Source organism: Limulus polyphemus, unplaced genomic scaffold (genome assembly GCF_000517525.1).
Source record: "Limulus polyphemus unplaced genomic scaffold, Limulus_polyphemus-2.1.2 Scaffold1248, whole genome shotgun sequence".
Lineage (NCBI taxonomy): Eukaryota > Metazoa > Arthropoda > Merostomata > Xiphosura > Limulidae > Limulus > Limulus polyphemus.
The window spans coordinates 112,628-139,197 of record NW_013666858.1 but is presented as its reverse complement, the minus strand read 5'-3'; the positions used below and the strand labels follow the sequence as shown (position 1 = coordinate 139,197).

Genomic DNA, 26,570 nt, shown 5'->3' with positions numbered 1-26,570 from the left:
TGCAGCTTCTGATGAAGTATTTTATTGCTCCCAAGATTTAAAGATAATACACAATTCTCCATATATATATATTTACAACAGTCTTGTTGATTGTATGGAACTAAAATGCAGACTGATAAATTATAACTAATTAAAAAGAAATTACCTTAACAAAATTTGTGTCTTAGATTTTACTAAAATAACTATAGTAATAGAAATTTGTTGTAAGTGAGAAAAAACAAACAAAAACCCTACATGATGTACATAGTACATTAATACAGTTGGACCCCAGTTACACGGGTTCGAGTTATACTGATTCCAGTGTATGTGCTTTATATAATGTGACCAATGTTGGGTTGCAAAGCCTGTCCCATTTGAGACTCACTTGTCCAATAATTTTTGAAATAAAAAGAACAGTCTAGAATTGTCCTTTTTAGGCTCCTTTGAATTAAGAAAAGTTATGGGCTTGAATGTGTTTTAAACATTATGTTGCAGCTCATTCAAGTTTATATCACATACAAACATGTTACTACAAAGGTCTCATCTTATGATTGGTCGAGACTAGCCGCCTCTGCCTCACGAGTGCAGTACCTTCATTGGTGTCATCGTAGTTTGTAATATTCACATGCTAAATATTATTTAGTAACAGTTTTTAGTGATCTGAAAAAGCTACCTTTCAACAAGATGGGTAAGTGGAAAATACTTTTAATGCAATTAAAAATTACAATAAGGAATAGTAACAGCAATTTGAGTGGCTTTCTCGGAATAACAATGCTTGTTTTCGTAAATGATGTAAGTGCATTCTGTCCAATATATGGAAATTGAAGAGCATGAGAAAACAGTAAAGCACAGAAAGAATGTTAATGCATTTACCAATACAGGAAAACTAACCGACACTTACAAGAGAAGCACTGTTAACCCAAGAAGGGAACTCAAAGAATTTGAAATAAAGTATAGTGTTTCAACAGCTTGTCACTGTAGTGTTCTATCAATAAATCACCAAACAGAATAAATAGCATGTTACTGTAAAGGAAGCATTCTTGAAAATGTTCAACTGCATTATTCAAAGTGTATGTGCCTAATAAGAAATGTTTCATTGTCATTATTTGAAGAGCTAATAAATGATGTAAAAGACAAAATATATTCAGTGTTAATTGCTGAATCTTAAAATGTGAGTGTTAAAAAGCTTTTGTATTTGTGTGTAAGATACTTTTCTAAGAAACTGCAAAAAGTACAAACTTCTTTCCTAGGTATGATTCCTGTCATATCTACAACAGGATAAAGTCTATTCAGTGTTATTAGAGACTTTTTTAAGTTTGAATAATATTGATATAAGTTGCATTGGTTTAGGTACTGATGGTGCAAACAATGTCAGTGACGATTTTAGTTTAGTTTTTTCAAGGTTTTTTAGGGATGTGAATCCTAACATTAAATTTGTGAAATGTAATTGTCACAGTTTAGCATTGTACTGTGAAAAAGCATTTAAAGTTTTGTCTTCCAACTTAAATTACCTGATTTCTGAAGTTTCTCAATGGTTCAGTTTAAGTTCTTTGCATCGAGAGGAATACAAACAATGAACAATGGAAATGAACACTTTGACAAGTTTGTTACACCAAGTAAAACTCAATGGCTTGTGCGTGGAAAATGCACGTGAATAAACTTAGAACAATGGGAAGAACTTAAAGCCTACTTCTGCTCAATTCGTGAGAGAAACTATGATGCATGCCTTTCGAAAATGCTCCTTGATGAAGTTAATAAACTTTATCTTACCTTTGTTTGTCCAATGATTTAAAATTTTGAATCACTCAATGCTGCATACCAGGCATCAAATCCTGATCTCAGCAAGGTATTTCAGGATCTCGAAGAACTAAGAAACTTTTTACTCCACAAAGTGTACAAAGATTTTCATCAGAGAAAATTGCTCTGGTCATTAAGTGATGGTAAACTTAGAGATAAATTTGAACATCACTTGAAATGTAACAAAATAAGCAGTGATATAAAACTAGTCATTCAGCAATGCTGCCATGACTTTTTACTCGAGGCAATAAACCAGATTGATAAGACAACAATGAAAATGGAATATATGAAATATTTTAATCCTAGTGTTTCCTTTAGCCAAATTAAGCCACAATTCAGAGATCTTCCCCATGAACAGTTAGCTAAAGAAGAAAAACTTGATATAATGAAAGTGGCTAATCAATATGAATGTATCTCTATGAAAACTAATTGGCGATAGTAATTTCCTGGCTCACAAATTCCATCAAATCCAGTTGAGTTTTGAGCTTTTGTGTTGAATTATGAAAATGCAGTTGGAGAAAAATGTTATAAAGAGTTAGCAACCATTGCTTTGAACTCCTACTGTATTCCTCTTAATATTGTATTTGCTGAACAAGTTTTTTCACATCTAACAAATGTTAAGACAAAGGCAAGAAACCAGCTTAGACCAAGTTCTACTGAGCCAATTTTGTGTGTGAGAACAGACATGTACAATAATGGAATTTGTTGCCAAAGTTTTGAAGTTACAGAAAAAATGTTAGCACTCATCACAAGCTAAATATAAAGTAAAGGAAAAGATAGAAATGTCAACCATGGGGAGGACAATCAACAGCCAAGTACTTCCAGCTCAAGCATTGTTACTAGAACTGACACTGAAGATCATAATGTGGAGTTATTTGATGAAATTCTTCATGGACTTAATGCCTCGAGTTACACGGTTTCAACTTACAGGGAGTTTTTCAGGAACATATTCCCTGAGTAAGTCGGGGTTCGACTGTATATACATGTCTTAACATAAAATGATAGAAACCATTCAACCTGAGTTATATGGTTTTTATCATTTTATATTAAGACTTCTTGAACCTGACATCATCCTTAATGTGTACTAACTGTAAAAATACAAAATCTATAAAACAGCCTACATGACTGAGCTGAATTTTGTCTCAAGTAATTTTCCAACTGAATCAATAAAAATTTTAAATAAATAGTCAATCACAAAGACACAGTTCTCCTTAAAATATTTTCAACGTCTTGCACTTTTTTACATTCTGACTAAAACCATTCTATTTACAAAATACCATGTGTCAAAAGTAATTCAGAGAAAGAAAATTCTTTAAATATTTTGTTTTGCAGGCTGATATTGAAATATTTATAATTCACTGCAATCAATAATTCTGTTTAAGAAAAATTTGGTATGTTTTTCAAAAATAAACCATCTTTGATGCACTGTTTGTATACGAAAATTAAAATAACAATGAAATATTCATCTATATGTAGTAATACAAGGCAACTAGGTACAAGAGATGGGAACTTCCCTGTTATTGACTCTTCATACCTTTACTTTGCGAATGCGCAAACGTGTTCTTGTGGAATGCAGGTATACATTTCTGTTTATCATCTTACAGCTAGAAAGAGGCTGTCCTGTCCATGTATTTGCTCTGAGGTGTTTCAAAGGTATAAAACTAGAGCTTTCTTCAGCAGACATCTTCCTTTTCATACTAAGAATGGGTGTGAAAACTGGTCTACAATGTGCAGTATCTACGTGGCTTTCTTGTTGTTCAACAGGCTTTCGATGTGTGTCCATCAACAATTTAACTGCACTGTCTGTGTTAGGACTTGTGTCAATTTTTTTTTCTGCGTGAAAATTACATACAGTTATGCTGTTTTCTACTGTGTCAGAAGAGTTAGATGGCTTTTCTGGTAAAGATTTGCATGATTTCTCATACATATACTCTGGGAGATTCTTGAAGTTTTCCTCTTTACTAGAAAAGGTTTTAATTTTTTTATCCACAATTTTCAATATGTTGCTTAAAGAGCTGCCAGGAGGACGAGCTTCATTCGCTGATGGGTTGACATGCTTTGCAACAGAATTGAGTAAATGACAAGAACAACCAATCTTACAGCAATCATGATTGGGGCTTGTCCTACCAAAAGAATGAGATGGCCACCCAGCATTTGGCTTTATATACGAATCAGTATCATTTTCTGTAGCATCAGATTCTGTACGCTTCACAACAACAACCTTCTTGGGTGAAAGGACAACAGGTCTTGGGAGACATGGTAATTTGTATTCTTGAGCAGAATCTGAACTTTCAAACTCTTTGAATGAACTTGACTCTGAAGGTTTCTTGACCTTTATGTCAACTGCCTCATTTTCTGTAGGAGCTGAAATAAGTTTAATTTTGAAATTACAAAAATTTTTGCATATAGAATAAAAAAATACAAATATCAATGTGTAACAATATAACTGTACTGAACTAAGCCACTTAATGTATGTCAAAAATATAGATTACAATATCAAATAAATCAACAAGGTAAAAAAAAAAGGACTCCAAAGTGGTATCCAAACGTTTTTCTGACAACTGAAGAACTCTACTGATTGTCACTTTCGTAGTTCAGTGTAAAGCCTTAATGCAAGATTAATTGTTACAATATACAGGTATACACTAATTTTTTACTCAATAGCAGTACCATTAGTGACAAATGATATTAAACTGAGGTCATATAGGTAATTAAATTAGCTAAAGTTTAATATTTCTTCAGAACTTTTGCTTGTCCAACTAGCACAAACATTTTATATAAGAGCGAGAAAGATGTTCTAAAGAAGTAACTGCTAGAAAACTTTCACATATACCCACCATAAAATTAAAACATTTAAAATGGGACATTGTTCAAAAGCAAGCCCTAAAGTAAGTTTTTATTACTCTCTACTTACAAACTAAAAATATGTGGACATACTCAGGACTATGTGAGAAATGCTTTTACACTGAAGTACAGGGCATAGTAGATATGATACATTTACCAGTTGATTAAAAACACACATAATCGGTTTATTGAATTGGATTAGACTTTACAGCTAAATATTTTTATCAGTTACACTTTGAATAGGTAAATACACACACACACACACCTGTTAAAAACATTTTAATTATCAAAACAAGTCTTAACAACTACAACTAAAATGCTGCTTATATTAAAAAGATCACCAAGGCACAGATTATAATATGGGATATAAGATGAGCCCTGGGTTTTGGAGATGAGTGCAGAAGTAGGACCCATGTTGTGGTGGGTATACACCACTTACCAGTCTTAACCTCTATTTGCTATTCTCACATGTTAAAAAAAAAGAATAAACATAAAATAAGTAAGAAAAAGAGAAATAAGTTAGGAAAGCAAGATGCTTCTTACTTATGTTTATTCTTCTTTCTGTAACATATGAGACTAGTGAATGGAGGTTAAGACTGGTAAGTTGTGTGTATTCCCACTGCATGTTTTCTATTTAATATCACATTTTTACACAGAAAACTGTTGAATGGATTGCAGGGGAATGCAAGAAGGAAAAATTATACCTCTGAGGAAAGAACGAAGCTAAACCAAAATCATTTGATATATGGTAAATATTATACTCAAACAAATGATGATGGTACTTTTTTGAAAATGTCACTAATGCATCACTTAAGGAGTAATGCATAATTCATATCATTAACTACATCTTCGTATCTATTAACACGATCAAAAGCACAAATGTTTCAGAACATTTTAAGCACTATGTTAATAAAAAAAAAGTTTATATTTGTCTTAACCATAATTTTTATGAAATGAGTATTATTACAATTACGTAAAGAAAATCAATTTTTTTGGTGATAACTGATGATTATTTAATGTAGTATCAACTATGAAATAACATTTACTTAAAAGAAAATGTTCTACAGAAAGGAAGTCATAGTCTTTACTTGATCCATTGACATACCAGTGAAAAGATTTTTTTCAGTAAGGTTAAAATAACTACAAGATTATCTTACTAAAATTACTTATGACATTTTTGGTGCCGAATGCACAACACACACACACACAAGTTATTTCATACAGATTTCAATTTTACTGTAAATGTCACTGGTAAGTTTAATTGTAATACCATACTGGAATATCTTTATCTAAGAACGGCATAATATCCGCATCTATAAAGTAATAATATATTATGTTTCCAAACTGCACCTACCTGAGCATTAAATCTGACTAAGTAGTGCTAGGCAACAAATATATGAGAAATAGGTAAAACTTAAATTTTGTATTTGCTTCTAACAAAATATTGTAAAGAATTTTGGGCTTCTGAAATATCTTAGAAATACAATTAACTTAAAACCCGATCTAGTTAAAAACTTACTAGTACTATCTGGAATAATTTCTGTTTGTTCTTCACGAGGTCTTAACCTCTGCATCATGCGTTGACGAAGTAGCACTTCACTCTTAGGAGGGCCTGGGGGGTCCAACATAACTGTGATTACACTTGTATTATCAGCACGCATTTTCAAGCTATACCATCGGGTCAAAGCTCTATCCACCAGCAGTTTAGATGGGTTACTAACAGGTTTACCCTATGTATTAGGTAATAATCTAAATTTCAATCCTTGCAACTCCAGAAAAAAGCTCATTTATAAAAACAAACTGCATGTAAAAGACAGGGGTATTAAAAAAAAAGCTGCATATTTTCTTAAGTATCAAATTCTAAAACTACCACCTTTTATATAACTTTCAATGGTTTCATTAAGATACAGAAAAGCTGTTTTTTTTAACAATACTTACAATAAAATCTACAAAAAAGTATTATTTTATGCATTTTCCTTCATATTCAATATGACAAGTAAAGAAAAAGCAAAGATGTTAAGCATCCAAAGATTTTATACCAACAAAATTATGCATGGCAGTAGAAATGCTTTAATTGATATGGAAATTATTATTCTCATGCAAAAATCACCAATATTTTTAATTTTAAAACAGTAAACCCTTAAACTTAAATGTCTAATTTAATCCTCTCCATATCAACAGGGTTCACTTTATAGTGGAACTACTGAATCAAAATTCAGGAATATCAGTACAGAAAAAACTAATTTTTAGGAGTTTAAATATGGGGACCTATCACAGAGGTTTGATGTTGGAGTTGAATTCTTTTAAAGTGTTTTGTCTCTGAGGGAGGATTTAATCCTAACATTATTGATAGAACTTGTAATATGAAATGTAATAGATTAAAGATGTCATAATGTACCAAATTATCTGGATAGTACAAAGACATACTTGCTATATGTTCAGGATATTTCCACACAAAAGGTAATATATATTTAAACGTTACATTAACTTTGCCACCACGGGCTCAGTCCCAGGGACTAACCTTGTAATCATTTTGTGCTTAATACAGTGTGTATATCTTCAATAAATGTTGAAGATTATTAGTAAACATTATAAGGCTTTCGTACATATCAGATTTTTTAAAATTAAGTTTTAAGATTTTTAAGTAATAATGTGCTCATGCATTTCTTCTTTTCAAATGTTGATTATCCAACATGAAAATAAATTTTGATGTTAAGATTAAAATTATTTTCTGCATCAGTAAATTGTCAAATTTCACATGTAGAATTTTATAATCTTCAGATAATTATCAAATGTTTTTTCAGAAATTTTTTTATATATTTTTGCAATTGTATCTCAGTATGGGTTTCGCCGATTTGACCAACCTCTTAATTACCATTAAGCCTTTTTCGTTCTACAATGACTACAAATTATAAGATGAAACCACAAATGTTTAGTTTAAATAGCTTAAATCTCATAATATTATATATTTATATATATTTTTTACTTTTATTTTATTGGTCTTTCAGCTCTGTCTGTCTAACATTACAGATGTTGCAATGATGTGGTGCACATGCACTCAGGTTATCATAAACAACAGTATAAAACTGGCCTTTACAAAGTGACCTGTCTTGGCTTTGTTCTAGTGGATCAGTATTTTGCAAAATACAGTCACATTTCAGTTATAATACATTACATATCTATTTACAAATAAGTTCTTAAATTTCACTTATTTTTCTTAAAACATAGAAAAGTAAATAAATAAATATAGAAAACAATGATATATTTTACTTACAATTACAAAGAAGTTTGTACTGGCTTGCCATATCTGGCATGCTAAGCCTTGCCAAATTTTGCACATGGAGGATGTAAAACAAAATAACTTTTTTAGGGTTTATATGCATTTTGAAATAACAAAAAATTATAAATTACTCTATAAATTTATCACTGTAATTTATCAGGCTGACTAACCAAAGTGTATTTGGGTCTAAAAAAATTGTTTCTCTCAGATATTTGGGAGAACAGAAATAAACTTGGTCAATTCCCATCTTCAAGAGGTTGAGAAAACCATGTGTGGAAAGTTATAATTTTCCTATACTGAAAATGTTCTCAATATTATGCATGCCTTCCGCACCCCCTATTAGAATCAAATGATTCCAATGTGTCTCTCATGCAAATCATCATGTGTCACTGCTCCACCAATAGGAGAATAGTAGACTCACATGATGCATGTGACTACCTCTATGAGCCTCTACTGCAATATCACTTTGAAGTTTGGCAGATGACAAAACCACGGGGAGTGGGGAAGAAAGGTGAGAAGTGTGTTCAGATGGAAGTATCTATCACTAACACATTTTCAGTACAGGAAAATTGTAACTTTTGATACGGAACTTCCCTCTTCTCACAACATTAGCTAGAATCCCACATTGATTAGGAGGAGAGACCAGTGTGAGGGAAGAACAGACATACCCCCCGAAAGCAACTGAAGGATACCTCTGTAGATGAGAGAGTCAGATCCAAAGAGGGGAACTGTACCACTTCTGATCCAGGTATATTCTTCACCCATACGCGGAATGTGTAAGAAATCAGGGTGGAAAATGAGACGAGCACACTCGAGTGGGAGAAAATGCAGTAGGAAAGTGATCCTAACTAGAGAAAGATACAGTAAGTCAATCCCACAATAAGAAAAGCGGGTAAATGAGGATGCATCCCATGATGTAGAGTGGCTGTGGCGCAGACTGTACTCGGCAAGTCAACTACATCCAAAACTTCCTTGCGAGTTACCGACAACCAATCAGACATGAAGATCATACCGCCTTCACCTGAAACCCCAAAACTAGGGAACTGAGAACCACTCCGATTCCTGGGTATTACACAGGATTAGCTCTAAGCTATAGATCCATGAATTTGACATCCGATATCAAAAGGAAGTTGATTGCATGGGACCATTCAAAGGGAAATAACATCAATGTTACAAAGAGAGAAAAAGGGAGAGCCAAGGATAGAACCAGAACAATCCCACAACACAGAAGGAGGAAATTGAGGTAAGAAGATAGACAACCCGAAACCTGTGAGAAGAGTTATGTTGATTGGTTCACTCGAAATCCAAAACTAATCTGCGGGATACTAACCCTCTACATGAGGGCTCCTAATCGAAGAAGTGAACTGCATTTTGACGTCTCACTCTGTTGTATGTTTAATCACAAATCAGAGGATATTACATCATCTACACCAGCAGAACACCACTGCCCTACTCTGAACTGAATGGTTATAGGGTGCATACATGGTCGACCACCCTAGCAGCTTGAAACTGGCTGGTAAGTGGTAAGAACTCCCATAAAAAAGACGGACTGACAATGCATTGGAGAGTCCGGAGGCACATCGGCACCTGAGACAGAGCAATGGGTGATCATGAAACCCTATTTTGAAAAGCAGACCATACCAATTTATTCAATTGAGGCATGGCAGAGATGGGCAGCTATCCCCTTCTGCTTTATCCATGAAGTCTGTGGGTGGTATAGTCCAGGAAAGGTGAAGTTATGAAGCAAATATCACAAGATTATTGACCTACAAGTGAGCATGCAAAGTCATGGAAAGGAAAGCACTAGTCAACATGGCATACAGTGCAAATTTAGAGTTAAAGAATACCTGGTCAAGCATCACTTGCCACAGTGTGGGATCCATGTAATGAGGGTATAAAGAATGGGTTCCTGAAAGAAAAAAAAAGTGTTAATAAAGATTTACCCAGTGTCAGTGTCACACCGAAGTCTGAAGTACAACCACAGGTGGAAGGCAAAAACCTGAGGAAGCCGAAACCGTGGTATGATGTAAAGAATGGGAGATGAGCATGTTAGGGTTGGTCCACATGTAGGATTTCCTCCAAAGGCCAACGAAGTTGAGAAATGAGGGAAAAGGTGAGGTGTCGGGTAACACAGAAAAAAGTATGGTGGGAAGGGGAAAAGGAGGAATAATCCATGTGGATCAAACCACGAACCCAACTGGTGAGGGTAAAAGGGGAGAGATCTCTGGACAAAGAGGGTTGCCAAGGAATAGTCAGGGAACAGGAATCATGGAAGGAAGCTGTGTGGGCAATATAACAATGAAGGGCACAAACAAGAGATAGAAGTCTATCATATTGGGACATGGGTAGAGATGAAAAATAGAAGGGAAATAGGCAAAAAAGAGGAGTTACCCTCAAAAGCCACCAAGGTATTGGGAAGGAAGGAATGATTCCGATAAAGGAGAAGATAGGTATTGAAGTAAACTGTGCGTGTAACTCTGATGATGAATAAGTCAGACCACTGACGCCCACAGGCCAAAAGGAGAAAGAAATACATCGGAAGGGGTAGGTGAAACAAAGAACATGACGAAATAGGTTTGAATGGAGTTAAAGTAAGGGAATGGATGACTACATAAATAACTCAACCCGGAAGAGCAGGATGCCAAGGAGGTCGATGAATCCGGAAGGAACAGATTAACATGGTAATGGGATAAAACTTCCCGATATTCCTGAAATCAAGGAATACCCCAGGTTGAAAAGCCACGTGAGAAACTCGGAGAAACCAGCAAGAGTAGGACGAGCAGCAAGAAATCCCCAAGCCTGGGCCCATGCATGAAAGACCTTTCACTTTCGCTAATACACTTCCAATGTGGAAGAACGAATGGATTGAGCCAATGTATGAAAACAGAGGGATCTTGACCGTGTACCACCTGGGTGATTGATATAAGCTACCAATGTTGAATTGTCGGAATGGATCATTATCAGATAATGTCTGGCAATGGGAAGAAAGTGATCTAAAGTTCAACGAATGGCTAGGAGCTCCAGGATTTTGATATGTAAAGACCTTTCATCAACAGACCAATGACCAGAAGCCTCATGGTGATCAACCCATGCACCCCAGCCCTGAAGGGATGCATCTGTTAATAGATGTAAATCCAGACAAGGAGGAAGAAGTAGAACACCTGCTGATGTGCGAGTCTTGTCCAACCATCAAAGGAGAGCATCTACAAGGGAAGGAGGAAGTGGTAGGGGTGGATAGAAGGGATCCTGAGTAAGGTTCCATTGATTGTGCAAAGCTCACAGAAGGGAGTGCATGTGTGCATAGATGAGAAGGTTGGGCCCAACTGAAGGCCCAATAAGCGAAGGCTACATGTGAAGCTCCTACTGGGCCCGAACCTATCAGGTAGTCACCGGAACTGTTGGCAGGATATTGTGCATCATCGAGAAAAAGAACGAGCTATGGCCAAGCGAGAAGGAGGGACAGGTAAGGGTTGGGAAGGGGAAGGACAGGAGACCAGAACTGGTGCCACATTTTGCTTTGACTGAGATAAATGGGCTACCAGATGAGAAAGGTTAGATTGTTGCTGGACAGATGCCACCCGAGACACCAAGGACTCAGGGACCATATCAGAGATAAAATGTCTTAAAAATGGAGCCATATACAAATCCTGGATATAAGGAGCAAGTAAATGGGTTCTAGATAAAACAGCATCACAACCTAAAAGACCCCAACAGCAGATAAACCACGTTTGTAAAGCCAGAGCCAAAGATGACAAACAAGCCATTGTGGAGAGAAGGAGGTAGAGGATGTCCTCAGAAAATTCCTCAGAATTTCTGTAAGAGTTTCAGACAAGAGATGGATTGTGGAAAGGTAATGCAAAAGAGTTGTGAGGGTAAGATGGAGGTAGGAAAATTGGGCATGGGTGAGAGTAACAGGAAATTCGGACCCCACACCCCAAATGGGTAAAACTGAACCCAACAGCTTTTGGTCGAGACATGGACAGTTAGCCCTATGATATACCAGGGCAGATTGATCTGAAGCCTTTGGGGATGAGGCATACTAACGTCATCATCCAACTGAGAAGTGAAGTGTTCAGCATGAACCCGATTGTTGGGGGATGGGGGAAAAACCAAATAGGGTTGGAATGCAGGATGAGGGTCATAAGATATAGGAGCAAGGGATAAAACATCATATACACAATAGATATAGACCAAAAAAAAATGTGGAAGGCCGAACGGAACCTCAGGAAGGGTATGGGAAGGCACAGCACATTCAGGAGGAAGTGGGGCAATGTCTGGAGATTGAGGAGTGTCCACTGAATAGAACACATGTGAGCTTGACCCATGGGAATGAGAGCTTCCAAGTAAGCCCACATTTCCAAGAGAGAGAGAACCTCTCAAACTGGGATAGAATATGGAGTAAGTGCCTTGTGGACTATGTGCTCAATATCCCAAAGATGAAGAGATGAAAGTTGGGCCTGACTAAGGTGGGAATTGAAGAAAACTCCCAAATGAACAAGGTACTGAGAATGGGTAAAAATGAACTTCTCTACCTTAGAGGGGAGAAAGAAGATCGAGATAGGTTTGTGTGAGAGGGGTAAGACTGTATTGGAATTTTACATCTTTATCTTTACACTTATTTTCCTTTCCTATTCTTCACTGTTGATTATTTATTTATTTGTATTATTTATACATCAATGACTGCCAGTGAGTGATAGAGAATATGATCAGCAGACATACTTTATTTAGCCTTGGGCAAGAATTTTCTACTCTTATGGTAATATAACAAATTAGGAGTGAGGAAAAGCTTTAGCTATTTCATAAAAATCATTAAACCTTGCAAATATAAATTTTAAAACACAAATAATGCACAATTAACTAAAATATAAAAGCAAAACCTAAATATAATTTAATTGTCTCTCTAACTATAACATATTTAGGTAAGAAACAACTGAAGTGCTATCATGACCAAAGCAGCCGACAATACTACAAGCAGTTACATCTACTGTATGACAACTTGGTGTGAATTTCAAAATAACCACTGTTGGATTACAGTGTAAAATGAGGCTATTCTAATTATTATATACATGTGGTTTGTACACCTCAAAGCAAAGTATGGATGGTGAGTGTGGCACCCATCAGGAGTTGACAAAATTTATTATTGCTTAATGGATCTAACCATAATACTTTGAATTAGTAGTGTCAATAGGGCAAGTAAACATACTTAATGTAAAGATATAAATGTACAGACTGTTGTTTACTCCATTAAATGCAGAGGCTGCAAAATGTGAGATTTTTCATAACTCAGGGTCATATGACAAGAAAACTGGTGATCAGGTATTTTTTTAAAGGTTTCTTTTGAAATCAAGGAATGAAAACTTGGATAAAATTTTCTTGCATACCTTGATAGTAAAGTTGTTTAATTAAATTTTGAATGTAACTCGGTGACTTTCACAGAAAGGGGTCTAAAGGGATTCCTGTAGTGAAAGGTTTAAAAGACTGATCAACCAAACAACCAAAATTATTTTTTTCCTTAACATAGTTAATGTTATTCCCATCAAATTATACTTATAATTCAAATTAGGATAACTCACATAAATTATCTAGCATTTACTGTAATTAACAGCCATATGCTATTAATTTTTCCCAAATCACCAAATCTTTTTGTATAGTAGCAACAGCATCTTCATTGTCAGAAACACTCAAAACCATAATATCATCATCAAATTGTCTTCTTTTTTTTTGCTGTCAACTGTCGATGACACTTAACCCTACTTTTTTTTTATACTAATGGCAGTAATGCACTAAATAATTTTTTTTAATTAAATAATGCACCAAAGAACATAAAATAATAACATACAAAAAGCAGGCAATTTCCTCTAACAATCACAATTTTTCTGGCTTTCTAACTATGCCGTTACAATTTCAACCAAGCTAGTCATTATCTTTCCCATGGGAATAAAGCTTGTACTAAAAGAGAAATTGATAATACTCTGTTCAGAACACAGAGTAATATAATACGTCATTTGATGGATGAAAACATTGGCGTTCTATTGGTTATAGATAATACAGAATTAAACATAAGAGAGAACTATTAATAAATCCTGAAAGAGAGGATGTGACAAGAGGGGTCTGATTTTCTATTTGATGGCTCTGTAACCAAACAAGATTAAAATATATAAAAATTATGGTTTTTCCGAGAGTAATGTACTTTAAATTTTGTACTTATTGAAGGGGTGGTGAATAAATAGAGAAGATTGGATGCCTATAGAAAATGTGTCCCTTTTCTCACACTAGAGGAAATTCAGAATTTATTTAGATATTGCTTTATAAAATTAAGAATTTAAAACTTATATACTAATAAGATATGGATTATTAGCTGTGATTTTATTCCATACTAATTGGTATAACATAAACAAAAATTAGTTTAAAATTTTGTTTAATGTAAGCCACTAAAACCTCGTGACATGTGCAGTAAATGATGCCCTGGGCAGAGGGGGTTAAAAATACTTCACTAAAAAATCAGATTTTTTGTATGTAAAAGATTTGTAATGTTTATAGAAAGTCTGCCAAATTTGTTATTATATTAAACTAAATATTATATTAAAAGTTAGTAGTGTCAAAACTATAGTGACTTTAAATGAATACAAAGTGATCACATGGTTGGTCAATTCGAATGAGTCTGTGTCAAGAGAGTTAATCATTTCATTGCATTGTATATTGAAGATAATAGCTAGAGTTAGTGACATGGTAGAAAAAATGAAAACAACTTATAACATTTATCTTAAAAAAATCTTGATATTCATTTAGGAGGTTGTAGAGGTTATGTAAATGAAATATGAAAACTACAAGATAAAGAAAAATATTTAAATACTTAAAATGAAAATCATCTTGCACTCGAACTATTCACAGTTTGAGTGCAAATAATTACTATAGATAAATAACGTTTTTATTACAAAAATGTAATTAAAATAATGTCATTCTTTGCGCACAAGATACTTATAAACATTAACAAAATCTTATCAGTTTTTGTGACGAACACACAGAGTTAGTGTATTTTTGTTGTGTAAATGTCCTTCCTTAGTTGAACTGATGGTAATCACATCCATCCATGCTGAAAGACTTAAAGCTGACACTATAGTTAGATATAGTACAGTTTCATTTTTGACTAATCATATCTGTAATGAACTTAGTTTTGTCCAGCAAATTACTGGGATAAAGTAATTTTCTGACAGCGATTGTGGACACCAAAGGGCTTTCATAAAAATGATGGAAAGAAACATTTTGACTTGGAGAAGACAAAAGAAACCTAGCAAACATGAAAACTTTCAATAAAACTCAATCTACACTCAAATTGTCACTATATAATTTATGATGCCAATTACTTTATAAAAAGAAGTCACCATTTCTGAAATAAAAAAATCAACCTACTCTGCTAACAGTTTCTGATGCTAGTAATATGTAATACAAGATTAAAAGAGTGATATTTCAACCCAACCACTCAAAAAGATGTGTGTAGCAATGACTTATACACACATTTTGCCATTTCACTAACCATTAAAAATGTTTGCCCAGCTTCTAGAATAAGCTGCTCATTTTCATGTTCAGCTTCTTGAACAATTCTCACAGCATCCTGAGGAGTCATCATATTCCACAACCCATCTGATGCTAGAACTATACAACGATCTCGCTTTGGGTCCAGGGTAACCATGGCTACATCCGGTTCTGGACTTACCACAAATTCTCCTTGGAAGTAATTGTAGCTCCATAAATCACCTGAAAAAGAAAACAATTATTTTACTTGTACAGCTATAACAAGGAAATTAATAAATCTAAGTATGAAGTCACTACAAAACAATTGAGTTAACATCTCAATAATATTACAATATCATAAGTACAAATATTTAAGTTGTTTCTTTCACACTGCTAGAAATTATTTTGATAATTCTCATCATACTGAGTTTACAAAAGAAAACCTTAGCTAAAGCAACAATCTTAATGAAAAACAGAAGTGTTTTTGGTTGTTACAAGTTAAAGACACAAGCAATAACTTGTGGACTTACCTTTAGCAATACATAGGATAAGACCAGCTTATAATCATATGTACTGTATATGGCTACCTAAATCCTAAAAGCCACATACTCTACAATATAAATCTTGTCCACAATGATAACAACCTGTTAATCTTGTTCAATATTTGATCCATACATACTAATACATTAAAACACAGCCACTATTAGCATATGACATACAGAAAAAAATAGAACAAAAAACATATCCAAACATTGTACCAAGTGACCTGGCAACAGCCAGGAAAGGAATACGATCAAAATGTGTGCTTCGTCGAACTGGTCCTTTGTGACCAATACGAGGTCTCTTCCACACGACCCTGTCTACACCTGCTTTATTCATCACAGAACCTCCCACGCTGTGGATACGCTCCCTTTCTGAAGGGGATTCTGGCTTGTGATCTTTAGTAAGAGGCTGAGCAACCCAAGCATCTGAGTCTAAACAATCATGAGTAAGTATACAATCATGAACTCTTGTCTATGCCAAAAGAATATTAAATATGTACAAAATTAATTAACTTTAAAAAAGAAATACATGATTAACATTTATTTCAACAAAATATTTAAAGAAACTTATCAAAAACTTAGGCTTTAAGTAAAACATGAGAAACTTACTAACAAAAATTTTTATTTTCTTCAGACTAAAGCAAAACTTTTGTGACCTAAAATTTGACTTTAATAAACTCAAGACTCATGGGCTTATCATAAACATCTATTGTATTTCCATACAATAAGAATTTATCTTGTGACTAACTTTTTTCTCTGTGAAACCATTTTAAACAAAAATTACCTTTGTTTTGGCATCCCAGAACAATTTTTGAGTCGCCTACATGACCAACGTACATTTTTCCATGTCTGATGAAGGCTACACTTGCAGTTGTCCCTGAAGTACTCGGCAGTCCAGAAAATGTTCTTGGCCATTTATCTTAAGGAAACAAATTTTACATAACTAACATGAAGCTATAGTTTATTACCGTTAATTTGCAATGTTGACTAATAATACAACATACATACAGCAACATAGCTAGGTAATTTAATAACCCATGAGCAGCAATTAAACCATCAACTCTTGGGTTGCCATTTTTGTCTTTGCTTGTAAAGGGGAACATGTATGATGATTTGAGGAAGACTGTACTAATAGATTAATGGGTCTGTCATATAATCAGTAAGGAAATACCACTAATTGCCTCTAGAAAACAATGCACCATCTGGTATTTTCAAGGCTGTCATTGCACACTCACACCTGAAGAAAAGAAAAGTAAACATTTTAAATTCAACCTTTATTTTTCAGAGGTTCATTGATTCCCTCTTGAGCTCCTTCATTACTGGTAATGGTAACTCACTCTATAAGTTAATAATCAAACTTAAATAATAGGTTGAACAACCACCAAGTTTTTTATATTTTTATTTAAAGAAGGATGATGTTTCAAGCTAGCGCTCTTCATCAGGTCGTACAGTTTACAACAAATGTGCATGTACAGAATTCAAAGAATTTGTGTGAGTAGTATTTTGAATGTTGAGTGTAAAAATTCTAAACAAAATTACGTTTATTAGATAAAAATTACAAACTATGAAAAGATAAAACAGATAGCAATTGAAAAAAAAATTGGAAAATAGAAATCTACAGGAAAGAAAAGCATTAATTTAAACCAGATGGTTGTAGGGTCCCCAGATTGTAGATTAATCTCCTTTCCAGTCATTCTCTCTTGTGAATGTCTGTTGGAGCACTAATAAGTCCAAGAATTGAAAAGTCCTCAATTGTATGGTTGTTGATGATGAAATGTATGCCTATAGGTGTATAAACTATTGCATCTTTTGCAAATTATACAGTAAATGATACATTCAGTGGTACATGTAAAGAACTGTCTAATGTGGAAAGTTGTGTTCTTTTCTCATATATGTGTCGTGCTGTTTATATGTAGGCAGGTGACACACCTATATCATTTACATGTATGAGTGTCTAGAGTATCATTCTGTTTTTAAGGTTACTGTGCACCAGGATTTCTTTCAGGTTTTTGTCATGTCTGTAAGAAATAATGGGTGGGTCCTTGAAAAGAGATTTAGTGGTAGGGCCTTCAGTAAGTCATGTGTAATTGTTTAGCTTAATATCTTTGATCTTCTTCTTGGTCTGGTGGTATGTTACCACAAGTGATATATGATAGGTGTATTCTTATAAACTGTTCAATCTGACGAAGAGCGGCAGCTCCAAACGTCATCTTTCTGTAAATAAAAATATATAAAAAAACTTGGAGATTGTTGAACCTATTAGTTAATTTTATTTTTGTCACCAATGCAGTTTTAACTATATTTGTTATTTGAAAATCTTAAAGTTGGGTTCTGATGTTCCTTGTCTTCAGAATGTACACAAAGAGCTTCATTCTACCAGTCTCTAACACAACTTTATAAACTTAACAAGATCACCACTTATATTTCTTTTCTCAAGACAAATTATTTTTTCTAACAGGGTGGGTTTCTTTCAGTGGTGGATACAGTAAATTTTAGAGAAGGCTTGATAAATATTTTAATAATTAGGGTTGGCACTGATTTTTTTTATTCTTATCTTACAATTTAATTTAGTGGATGGGACAGTCCTTTATTGTTCTTGAATTTTATGTTATATAGACCTACAGTTATACTAATTATGAGATCAGGGGAGATATTTCTTATACAAGTAAAGAAAAAATTTTTCAAAAAAGGAAATAAATGTAGGGATGGATAATATTAATCTTTCCAAAACAATGCAAACAAGATAGTAAGGATGGCATTTGGATCATCTCTACGTAATAGCATAAGCACACAATGTAATAGAATGTTAAAAGACAAAAGTAGGATAAATTAAACTAAACTGAACAGTTATATATATATATATATATATATTGCTGTATGTTAATTCTTTCCTGTGCTATTATATAGGGATTATGCAAATATCATCCCTACTATCTTGTTTTTGAAGGACTGATATTAGCCATCTGGACATTTACTTCCTTTCTTCAAAAGCTTTTTTTCTTCACCATATTTTTTTATGCAGTGATAGGAAGGTTGTATTTACAACCAAGTTCTAAATACAATGAGGTTCCAACTGCAATATTTATTGATTATCTATTATTGGCTAGTAATTCCTGTTTCACCCTGTGTTTAAGCTTTTTGAAGGTACAACAAATTTCTGTAAGAAAGCTAACTTCAAGGAGTAATGATAATATTGATTACACTAGAATTATATATTTTTTTAAATCACTATTAATTAATAATACTTATAGAAGTAGATATTCCATTTGAAACTATGTCACACTAGTGAAATTGGTTGACACCACTGTTTTGGTTTTTGAGTTGTCATAAAAAAGAACCAGAAGAAAGAAGAACAAGAAATTGAACCTTTTTGCTATGACATTTACAATATTTCCCAGAACTTGTGACTCAGTCATTACACGGATATTGTTATAAAGGAAACACTGTATAGTATTGTTAAGTTTTGATGACCTATTGAGGAGATATTTAAAATACCATATCCATGAACAATCCAAGCATACATACATAGGCAGTGCTACTGCCTGCCTGATACCAATGCAAATAAACTTGTTATATTATATTGAAAGGGCAAACAAACTTGTTATTTTAATAACTAATAAGTAAAAAATAAATAAAAAAATTAATAATACATCAAGCTTCTATATGCAACTTAACTCATAAAATAAAATAGTATTACTTGGATTTTTATATATTTTTCTTCTTCCAAATAACGACAACTTTGAATATTTAGGCAAATATATACACACATACACACACTAATTTGTTAGTGAAATGTAAAAAGTAATATTTTAATTCAACTTTAATCAAAGGACACACCATTTTGTATTCTGGAGCAAACCGACCATCCACTATTTCTGTAAATTACTAACAGACCAATTACTTTTAAAGTACTTAAAAATAATGAAGATTATTTACATCAGTTGTAATTCAAAAAGTTAATATTTTACATACAGCATAATATAAAATGTTGTGCAAAATGATGGTTTTGCATTAATATTTCTAACAATACAGTTAAAAATTTACATGAATAAACACCATTGTAATGAGATTAAAACTAACACTGAAGTGCCAAATAACATCTAACCACATTCATTATTTAAGTTTTTTTTTTCATAGCTTACTGTTTTTAAAACTGGGCATCATTCTGTTATCTTATCTCATAACGAATTTATTTAAATACAATAAATACATTACTGTATATCTTAGCCACCGTCAAATCGCCATAAACAAAAGTGCAAAATTTGTCTCATTAGTGAATACCTGAAATAAAATTTTATATGTAATATTTACACATTTTTTCCATTGCAATCTGTAATGGTAATGTTTGAACATCTCATGGTCTACTTAACATTTGTCAAATTTTATCATTCATCCTTGTACTAAAAATTAACTTAATCATTGTTGATACAAAAAATTTGTACATTATCAAATTGTGTCAGTTGAATTTAAACATCATTTTATTTCTCTTCAGTATACTAATTTTTGGTGAATGGTGGCATATATTAGATACACTTACCTAAATGACCGAGTGAGAGTCATTTAACTAGCAACTATTTATGTTCGTATAAACATGTTAGGAGTCCTCACCATGCTCAGATAAACTATACTTGGGATATGCAGTTATATAGTTAATAATAAAACAACTGACCCTATTGAAATTAATAAACTGCAAGATTTTTTCACAAATGTATGATTCTTATCATTTTTTCTAAGTCTAATCCACATGTGATGGTATCATACAGGTTTCAAGAACTATAAACATACAATGCGGTTACATTCTAAATTCATTACCTCAAATTTTCTTATGTCCAGAAATGAAAATGTCTGAAACCTGAAGATGTTGGTCTTAAAAACTATTTTGGTGAAATTTCCATAGGAAACAATATCGAAGGCAATAGATGACTATAATAAAGCTTTCCTTTGTGTGAAGGTGGTTGCAAAAAAAAAAAGGCTTGACTAAAATATTCTCTTTCTCTCATTATATAAGCACAATTCTAAATGCTTTAGATTCTGTAACACAAACTAAATTGAAATCATTAGATTGATTCTGAAACTACTAATTTTGATGTAAAGATGGTTGTTAATTTTTGCTGAAATTTTTAGTGTTCATCAAGTATCCAGTAAGAAGAGTGTATTACACTTTATATGTGATCCTTTGTGCTAACTCTATTATCAAGACAGTAAGAAAAGTTTATATCTCATTGATGATGCACTGAACATATCTAAAGGTTTCTTTATTAATAGATATACTACAGTAATCAAAAGCAACAGAAGAAATATATATTATTATACACAATTAATGGTAAGCGCTATAGCATTTTTATGTACAGATTAATTTAGCCTACTGAAACCACAAGTTTAAAAGAGAGAATGGGATGACAGAAAAACAAAAAGTGACTGTCCTAAGGTCACTTAGTTTATAAAGACTATCTCTGATATCAAACCAATTCAAATCAAATGCCAACATAACTAAAACATTCTTAGATCTTTGTACCTATCCAACAAATTGAAACAAACTACATAAAACACAATCAAACTAAATAACCTTCTTACTATACTAATAATAAAATAATACTGCATATGCACAAATCTGATTAAGGGTTTTAAAGTTTAAAGTAATAATTATAATTTCTAATTTACTATTACTAACCTTACTGGTTCCAGAAATCAGAAATACTTCTTAAAAAAGACTTATCCAAATCACTAACAAATTTTGAACATTCAAATTCATTCATCAGTATTTTTCTGTGTATACAAAAACAGGTGCAAATACTTAAGCCTTTTCTGGTTGATCAGTTCCCTGTCTGTGATGAGATTAAAACTGATACAGTACTTCCAAACAACATACAACCACATTCTTAAGAAAAGAAAAATCCTCTAAAACTTGTAATTTATACAAACAGATTATAGCAATAACTAGAATTAGAACAAAAGGTCTTTTACCAAGTTCCTCATCTTTCAAACAAGTTATTTATAATTTTTGCAAAGTTTTTAAGGATCTGAGATCAGGAATCTTATTTGATTTTCTTTAAATTAAAGGTAGAAGCACTCAATTCATTTCAAATGACATTTGAGTGACATAGTCAAATTAAAACCCTTGAGGCTTATCTCAAAGAGTAGCCTCAATAACATTTAAATCATGATCCAATTTCAATTCCTACCCACCAAAACGGACCCAGTACCTTTACTGCTTCAAGTTTATGATTTATCATCGTATCTACAACTCTGAAGAACTTGGACATAAAAAAATCTCAATTGATGACTTTTATGCAATAACAAGAGAGACCTTCCTGAAACTGTTAAATATTGCTATGATAACTTACCATTATCCCTCAGAATTCATTAAACAACTTCACTCATACCATTTAAAGTAATATCTATTTACTGGTATCCTAATTTACCAAGAGTGATAATAGATCCTAGAACTTTAATATTTATAATTATATTTATGGTGAGTTTGGTATTAGAAATGTTTAAAACTTAAATAATTGTTTGTCACAGAGCTTATGTTATTAGGGAAATACTGATAGTATAACTTGTCCTGGAAGTTGGAAGATCAAAACTGAGAACTAAATAAAACTTTTAATTATCAGTATCATTGATTTAGTAAAATAAGGCAATAAAAAAAAAAAGAGTACGCCTAACGTAAATGTTTAAATAATAATGTTTTATGTAATAAAGATTTTTAATGTTTAAAAACATATCAATTACAATAAGAGAAAACGTAATACAATGTTGAAATACGTGGTTTGAAAAAATTATACATCAAGACGAAAAAACAAAACAAAATAAGACACGCATTGCGTGATGGGATTTAAAAAAAATTAGATTCCGTCGTTCCCAAAGCAACGGCTAGAAGTAAGTATTACCTACACCTAAAGAAGTCGAAACAATGAGTAGGCTTAGGAAACTACTTTCGTAAACACTTACCAACTTCCTTCCACATATCAAAATGTGTGGTAAGAAACCCGTCTTTGATTGCTTTCAACACTAATTCATCGTTATCTGACCAAAAGTTCTTTTGATTTACGATATGATTCATAAGATGTTCTTTAGCATAAAGAGCAGCTTCGCGCCCTCCGTGTCCATCAAAGATTCCGAAATAACCATACTCGAGGTCCTTTTCATCCTCAGTTTGTTGATACGCCACAACAAATGCATCTTCCATATACTTTCTCCCACCCTGATTACAATGGCCAGTAACTCGTAAATTTACTCCAATTGTTGGTGCCATTTTCTTTAAAAAAATCAGTATAAAAAACCAGCGATCATAACAAATACTGTCGTGGCACCCGATTTCCAGTTCCAAAGGCTTGACGTCAGCATAATTCTTTGACGAATGATTGGTTGTTTCTTACCATTCGTCAGGGGTCACGTGATTTAACTGCCTTACAAGAAGCTCCTACATTTCAAAGTTTAGGCTTTTCTCATTGGTTAAACGACTGATAATTGCGTTTTCTTGGAATATAGGCACTCATGTTCGTAATTGTATCATGTCCGGAACGTGTAGCAGTTATGTAATAAATCTTGAAATAATTGACCTTATAACACCAAAATTTGTAGTTCATACTGGAGGGATTTACGTATTCTGATAATAAAGTTTGAAAAAACTACCTTTACTGCTTACATTCCATATAATTATAAGAGAACATTTATTTGAAACGATGTTTCGCCTTTGTGGCTTCTTCAGGGCTAGTATATGAAATTGTTTGATAATACAATATTCGTTAGATTACAATACTGCTTATAATGATCTGTCCTCCGATGGGATAGCAGTAAGTCTATGGATTTACAACGCTAAAAGTAAAATAGAGGTTCGATTGCCCGCGGTTGACACAGCAGATAGTCCAATGTGGCTTTGCTCTAAAATAACCAACCGAAAAGCTGATTAAAGGCTTCATCAAGGCTGTATACAAGGGTATACAGTTGTATGTGCTAACCCTGATGAAGCCACAAAGACTTGGTTAAAATAAAAGTTCTTTTATAATTATCTGGAGTATTAAGGTCGTTTTCCCCCCTACTCTTTTTATCAGAATGTGTAAATACCTCCAGTATGCACTCCCAATTTAGAAAGACAAACCAAAACTTGTAATGTTTGAGGCACGTCACGGCAGACTCGAGAAATAGAACATTATAAGTTTTATAATTTAAGAAATATTCTAATATCAAACAGTTTTATGTACTACAGTGAAGAAGCCACAAAGGCGAAACATTGGTGAAAATAAAAACAATTATTTTATAATTATCTAGTTGTTGTTGTTTGTTATTAAGCACAAAGCTACACAAAGGGCTATCTGTGCTCTGCCCACCACGGGTATCGAAACCCGGTTTCTAGCGTTGTAAGTCCGCAGACATATCGCTGTGCCACTGGGGGGCATATAATTATCTAGACTCTAAAGACTAGAGTGTAAAGGACGTTTTTTCTAACCTTACAACATCAAATTTAATTTTGTTAAAAAAATTCACATTTTATAAAACAACTATTATTTTTATACAATTCTAAAAATGAGACTATATCCAGTTTTAAAATTACAATAAAATACAAATAACTTACTGTACAGGATAAAAAAAAGTACCCGATGAGACTGTACCTCATACACTCAATATGTTTCGACCTATTTATTGTGTTATCCTGAGGAGTGGAATGTGTTGTAAAAATAATACTAATTTGTATCATTATAAAATCATCAATTTAAATATTAAAGAATTTCATGCCATTTGCTGACAACATTTCCATCAGGTCCATCATTCTTATCTCATATTTTAAATTCACTTTTATATATATTTAATTATCTCAATAGATTCACGTATATTCATACTAATAAAATTTTCAGGTTGTGCTAAAATAAGTTTTTTTCCTATTGAATTATGTGTATAGTTTCATTAATACGTTCTGCTAAAGGTGAAATAGTAATGTTATTGTTTTTAACATTTCTTTTGTTTTCATTCACTCTGAATTTTAAATATCTTCTAGTTTGTCTTATATAAACTTTTTCACATTCACATTATATTTTATATATACCAAATTATTTGATTAAATGAATTCTATATTTAGTTATATTAAGAATTTGGCTACCTTTGTTTAGCGGTTTAAATATCGGAAAAATATTTGTTCTTTTTCTAAATTGTTTCTTTATTTGACAGGAAAAGCCAGGAATAAATAACAGTATAAACATTCTTTTTTGCTTTTTTCAGCAACTGATTTTAACTTAATATTTATATTCCTGTTATTATTTTTTTGACAGTTCTGTCAACAATATCAGGATTAAAACCTCTTTCTTCTGCTGTGTACTTAATTAATACCAACTCATTATTAATATCATCCTGTTTATAATATAATTTTACTATCCTATCCATATAAGAGTAAAAAAACAATAGTTTTTTGAGATTTAGTGTGACAAGAATTTTGATTTGGCGGAACGATTACAGAGAAAAGTTTTCGATAAATAGTAGTTTCCAACTTATCCTTATTTTCACTCACTAAAACATCGAAAAAAAGGTAAACATCTATTTGTCTCAACTTCATAAGTAAATCTGATAGAATTGTCAATGCTATTAAGGTAATTAGAAAAAGAGCCAAATAAAAAATGTCATCAACATACCTTAACCAAACTTCGGGTTTTTATCAGCCTTTTCTAACGCTTCAGTTTCAAAATTGTCCATACATAAATAACATAATAACGGAGATAAAGGAGAACCCATAGCTAAACCTTCGTTTTGTTAATAAACTTTACTATTACTTTAAAAAAAAATAGTTTTCAATACATACTTCTACCAGGTTAATCATATCCGTTATTTCTAAGACCGAATTCTTATTTTCTCAAGACATGCAATAGCTTTTTTTCACAGGTACTTTGGTGAACATTGACGCAGCATCAAAAGACACCAAAACATCTTTCTGATCTAAAATGATATGCTCAATTCTTTCCACAAATTCAAACGAATTCTTAACTGTGTATATATTTTTATCCCTTAAAAATGAGAATTTTTTTAGATATAAAGTTTGCTACATTTTAAACTGAATTCTTAATATTATATACAATAGGTCTAAAATTGTTCCCAATCTTATGAACTTTAGGCAAGGCATATAGTAAAATAAAATTATTTGATTTGTTTGTTTGTTTGTAATTAAGCACAAAGCTACATAATGGGTTGTCTGTACTCTGCCCACCACGGGTATCGAAAAAATTACTTGGAATTTAACTTTGTTTTTCATAAGGTGTTAAAGTTATATAGTTCTTAATTTTTGTTTTAACCATTGCATGAAGTATATTTATAGGATTAACTTTTATGTTCTTATACTGACCTTGTTTCAACATTTCTTCAACTTTAGAATCATAATTTTTTTTTATTATTAATTACTGTTTGCCTCCCTTTATTAAAAAATGCCTTCAACAACTAGCAAAGTTCATAAGATTGGATTGCAAAATCAGAAAGAATAAAGTGGAATATCAACTTCAGAAAAACTAAAGAGAAGATATTGAATATTGTGATTTGACAAAAAGAAGTTTCATAGCAGAGAAGAAAAAAAGAGTATATTTATTGCACTTAGCTATATCTAAAGGAATGAAGGAAGAATGGACGGAGTGGGAAAA

At 32.6% G+C, this 26,570-nt stretch overlaps 1 protein-coding gene across 1 annotated transcript; it reads right to left on the bottom strand.

Annotated features, from left to right (window-relative positions):
- LOC106462782 lies at positions 1-23,280 on the bottom strand. Its single transcript, XM_013922744.2, has 6 exons — positions 22,906-23,280; positions 16,739-16,873; positions 16,171-16,386; positions 15,435-15,655; positions 6,140-6,350; positions 1-4,140 (listed from the first exon to the last, which is right to left on the bottom strand). Exons 1-6 carry the CDS (start codon positions 23,207-23,209, stop codon positions 3,305-3,307), a joined length of 1,923 nt encoding a protein of 640 aa, XP_013778198.1. The 5' UTR covers positions 23,210-23,280; the 3' UTR covers positions 1-3,304.
- Between the last annotated feature and the right edge of the window lie 3,290 nt (positions 23,281-26,570).

Excerpts from the sequence above, each read along its gene's own strand:
- LOC106462782 (XM_013922744.2), bottom strand. The coding sequence starts at position 23,209 with ATGGCACCAACAATTGGAGTAAATTTACGAGTTACTGGCCATTGTAAT. Across the intron at positions 16,874-22,905 it reads TGATATGTGGAAGGAAGTTG|ATAAATGGCCAAGAACATTT; the intron begins GTAAGTGTTTAC and ends TGTTTCCTTAAG. Across the intron at positions 16,387-16,738 it reads TCTGGGATGCCAAAACAAAG|ACTCAGATGCTTGGGTTGCT; the intron begins GTAATTTTTGTT and ends ATGATTGTTTAG.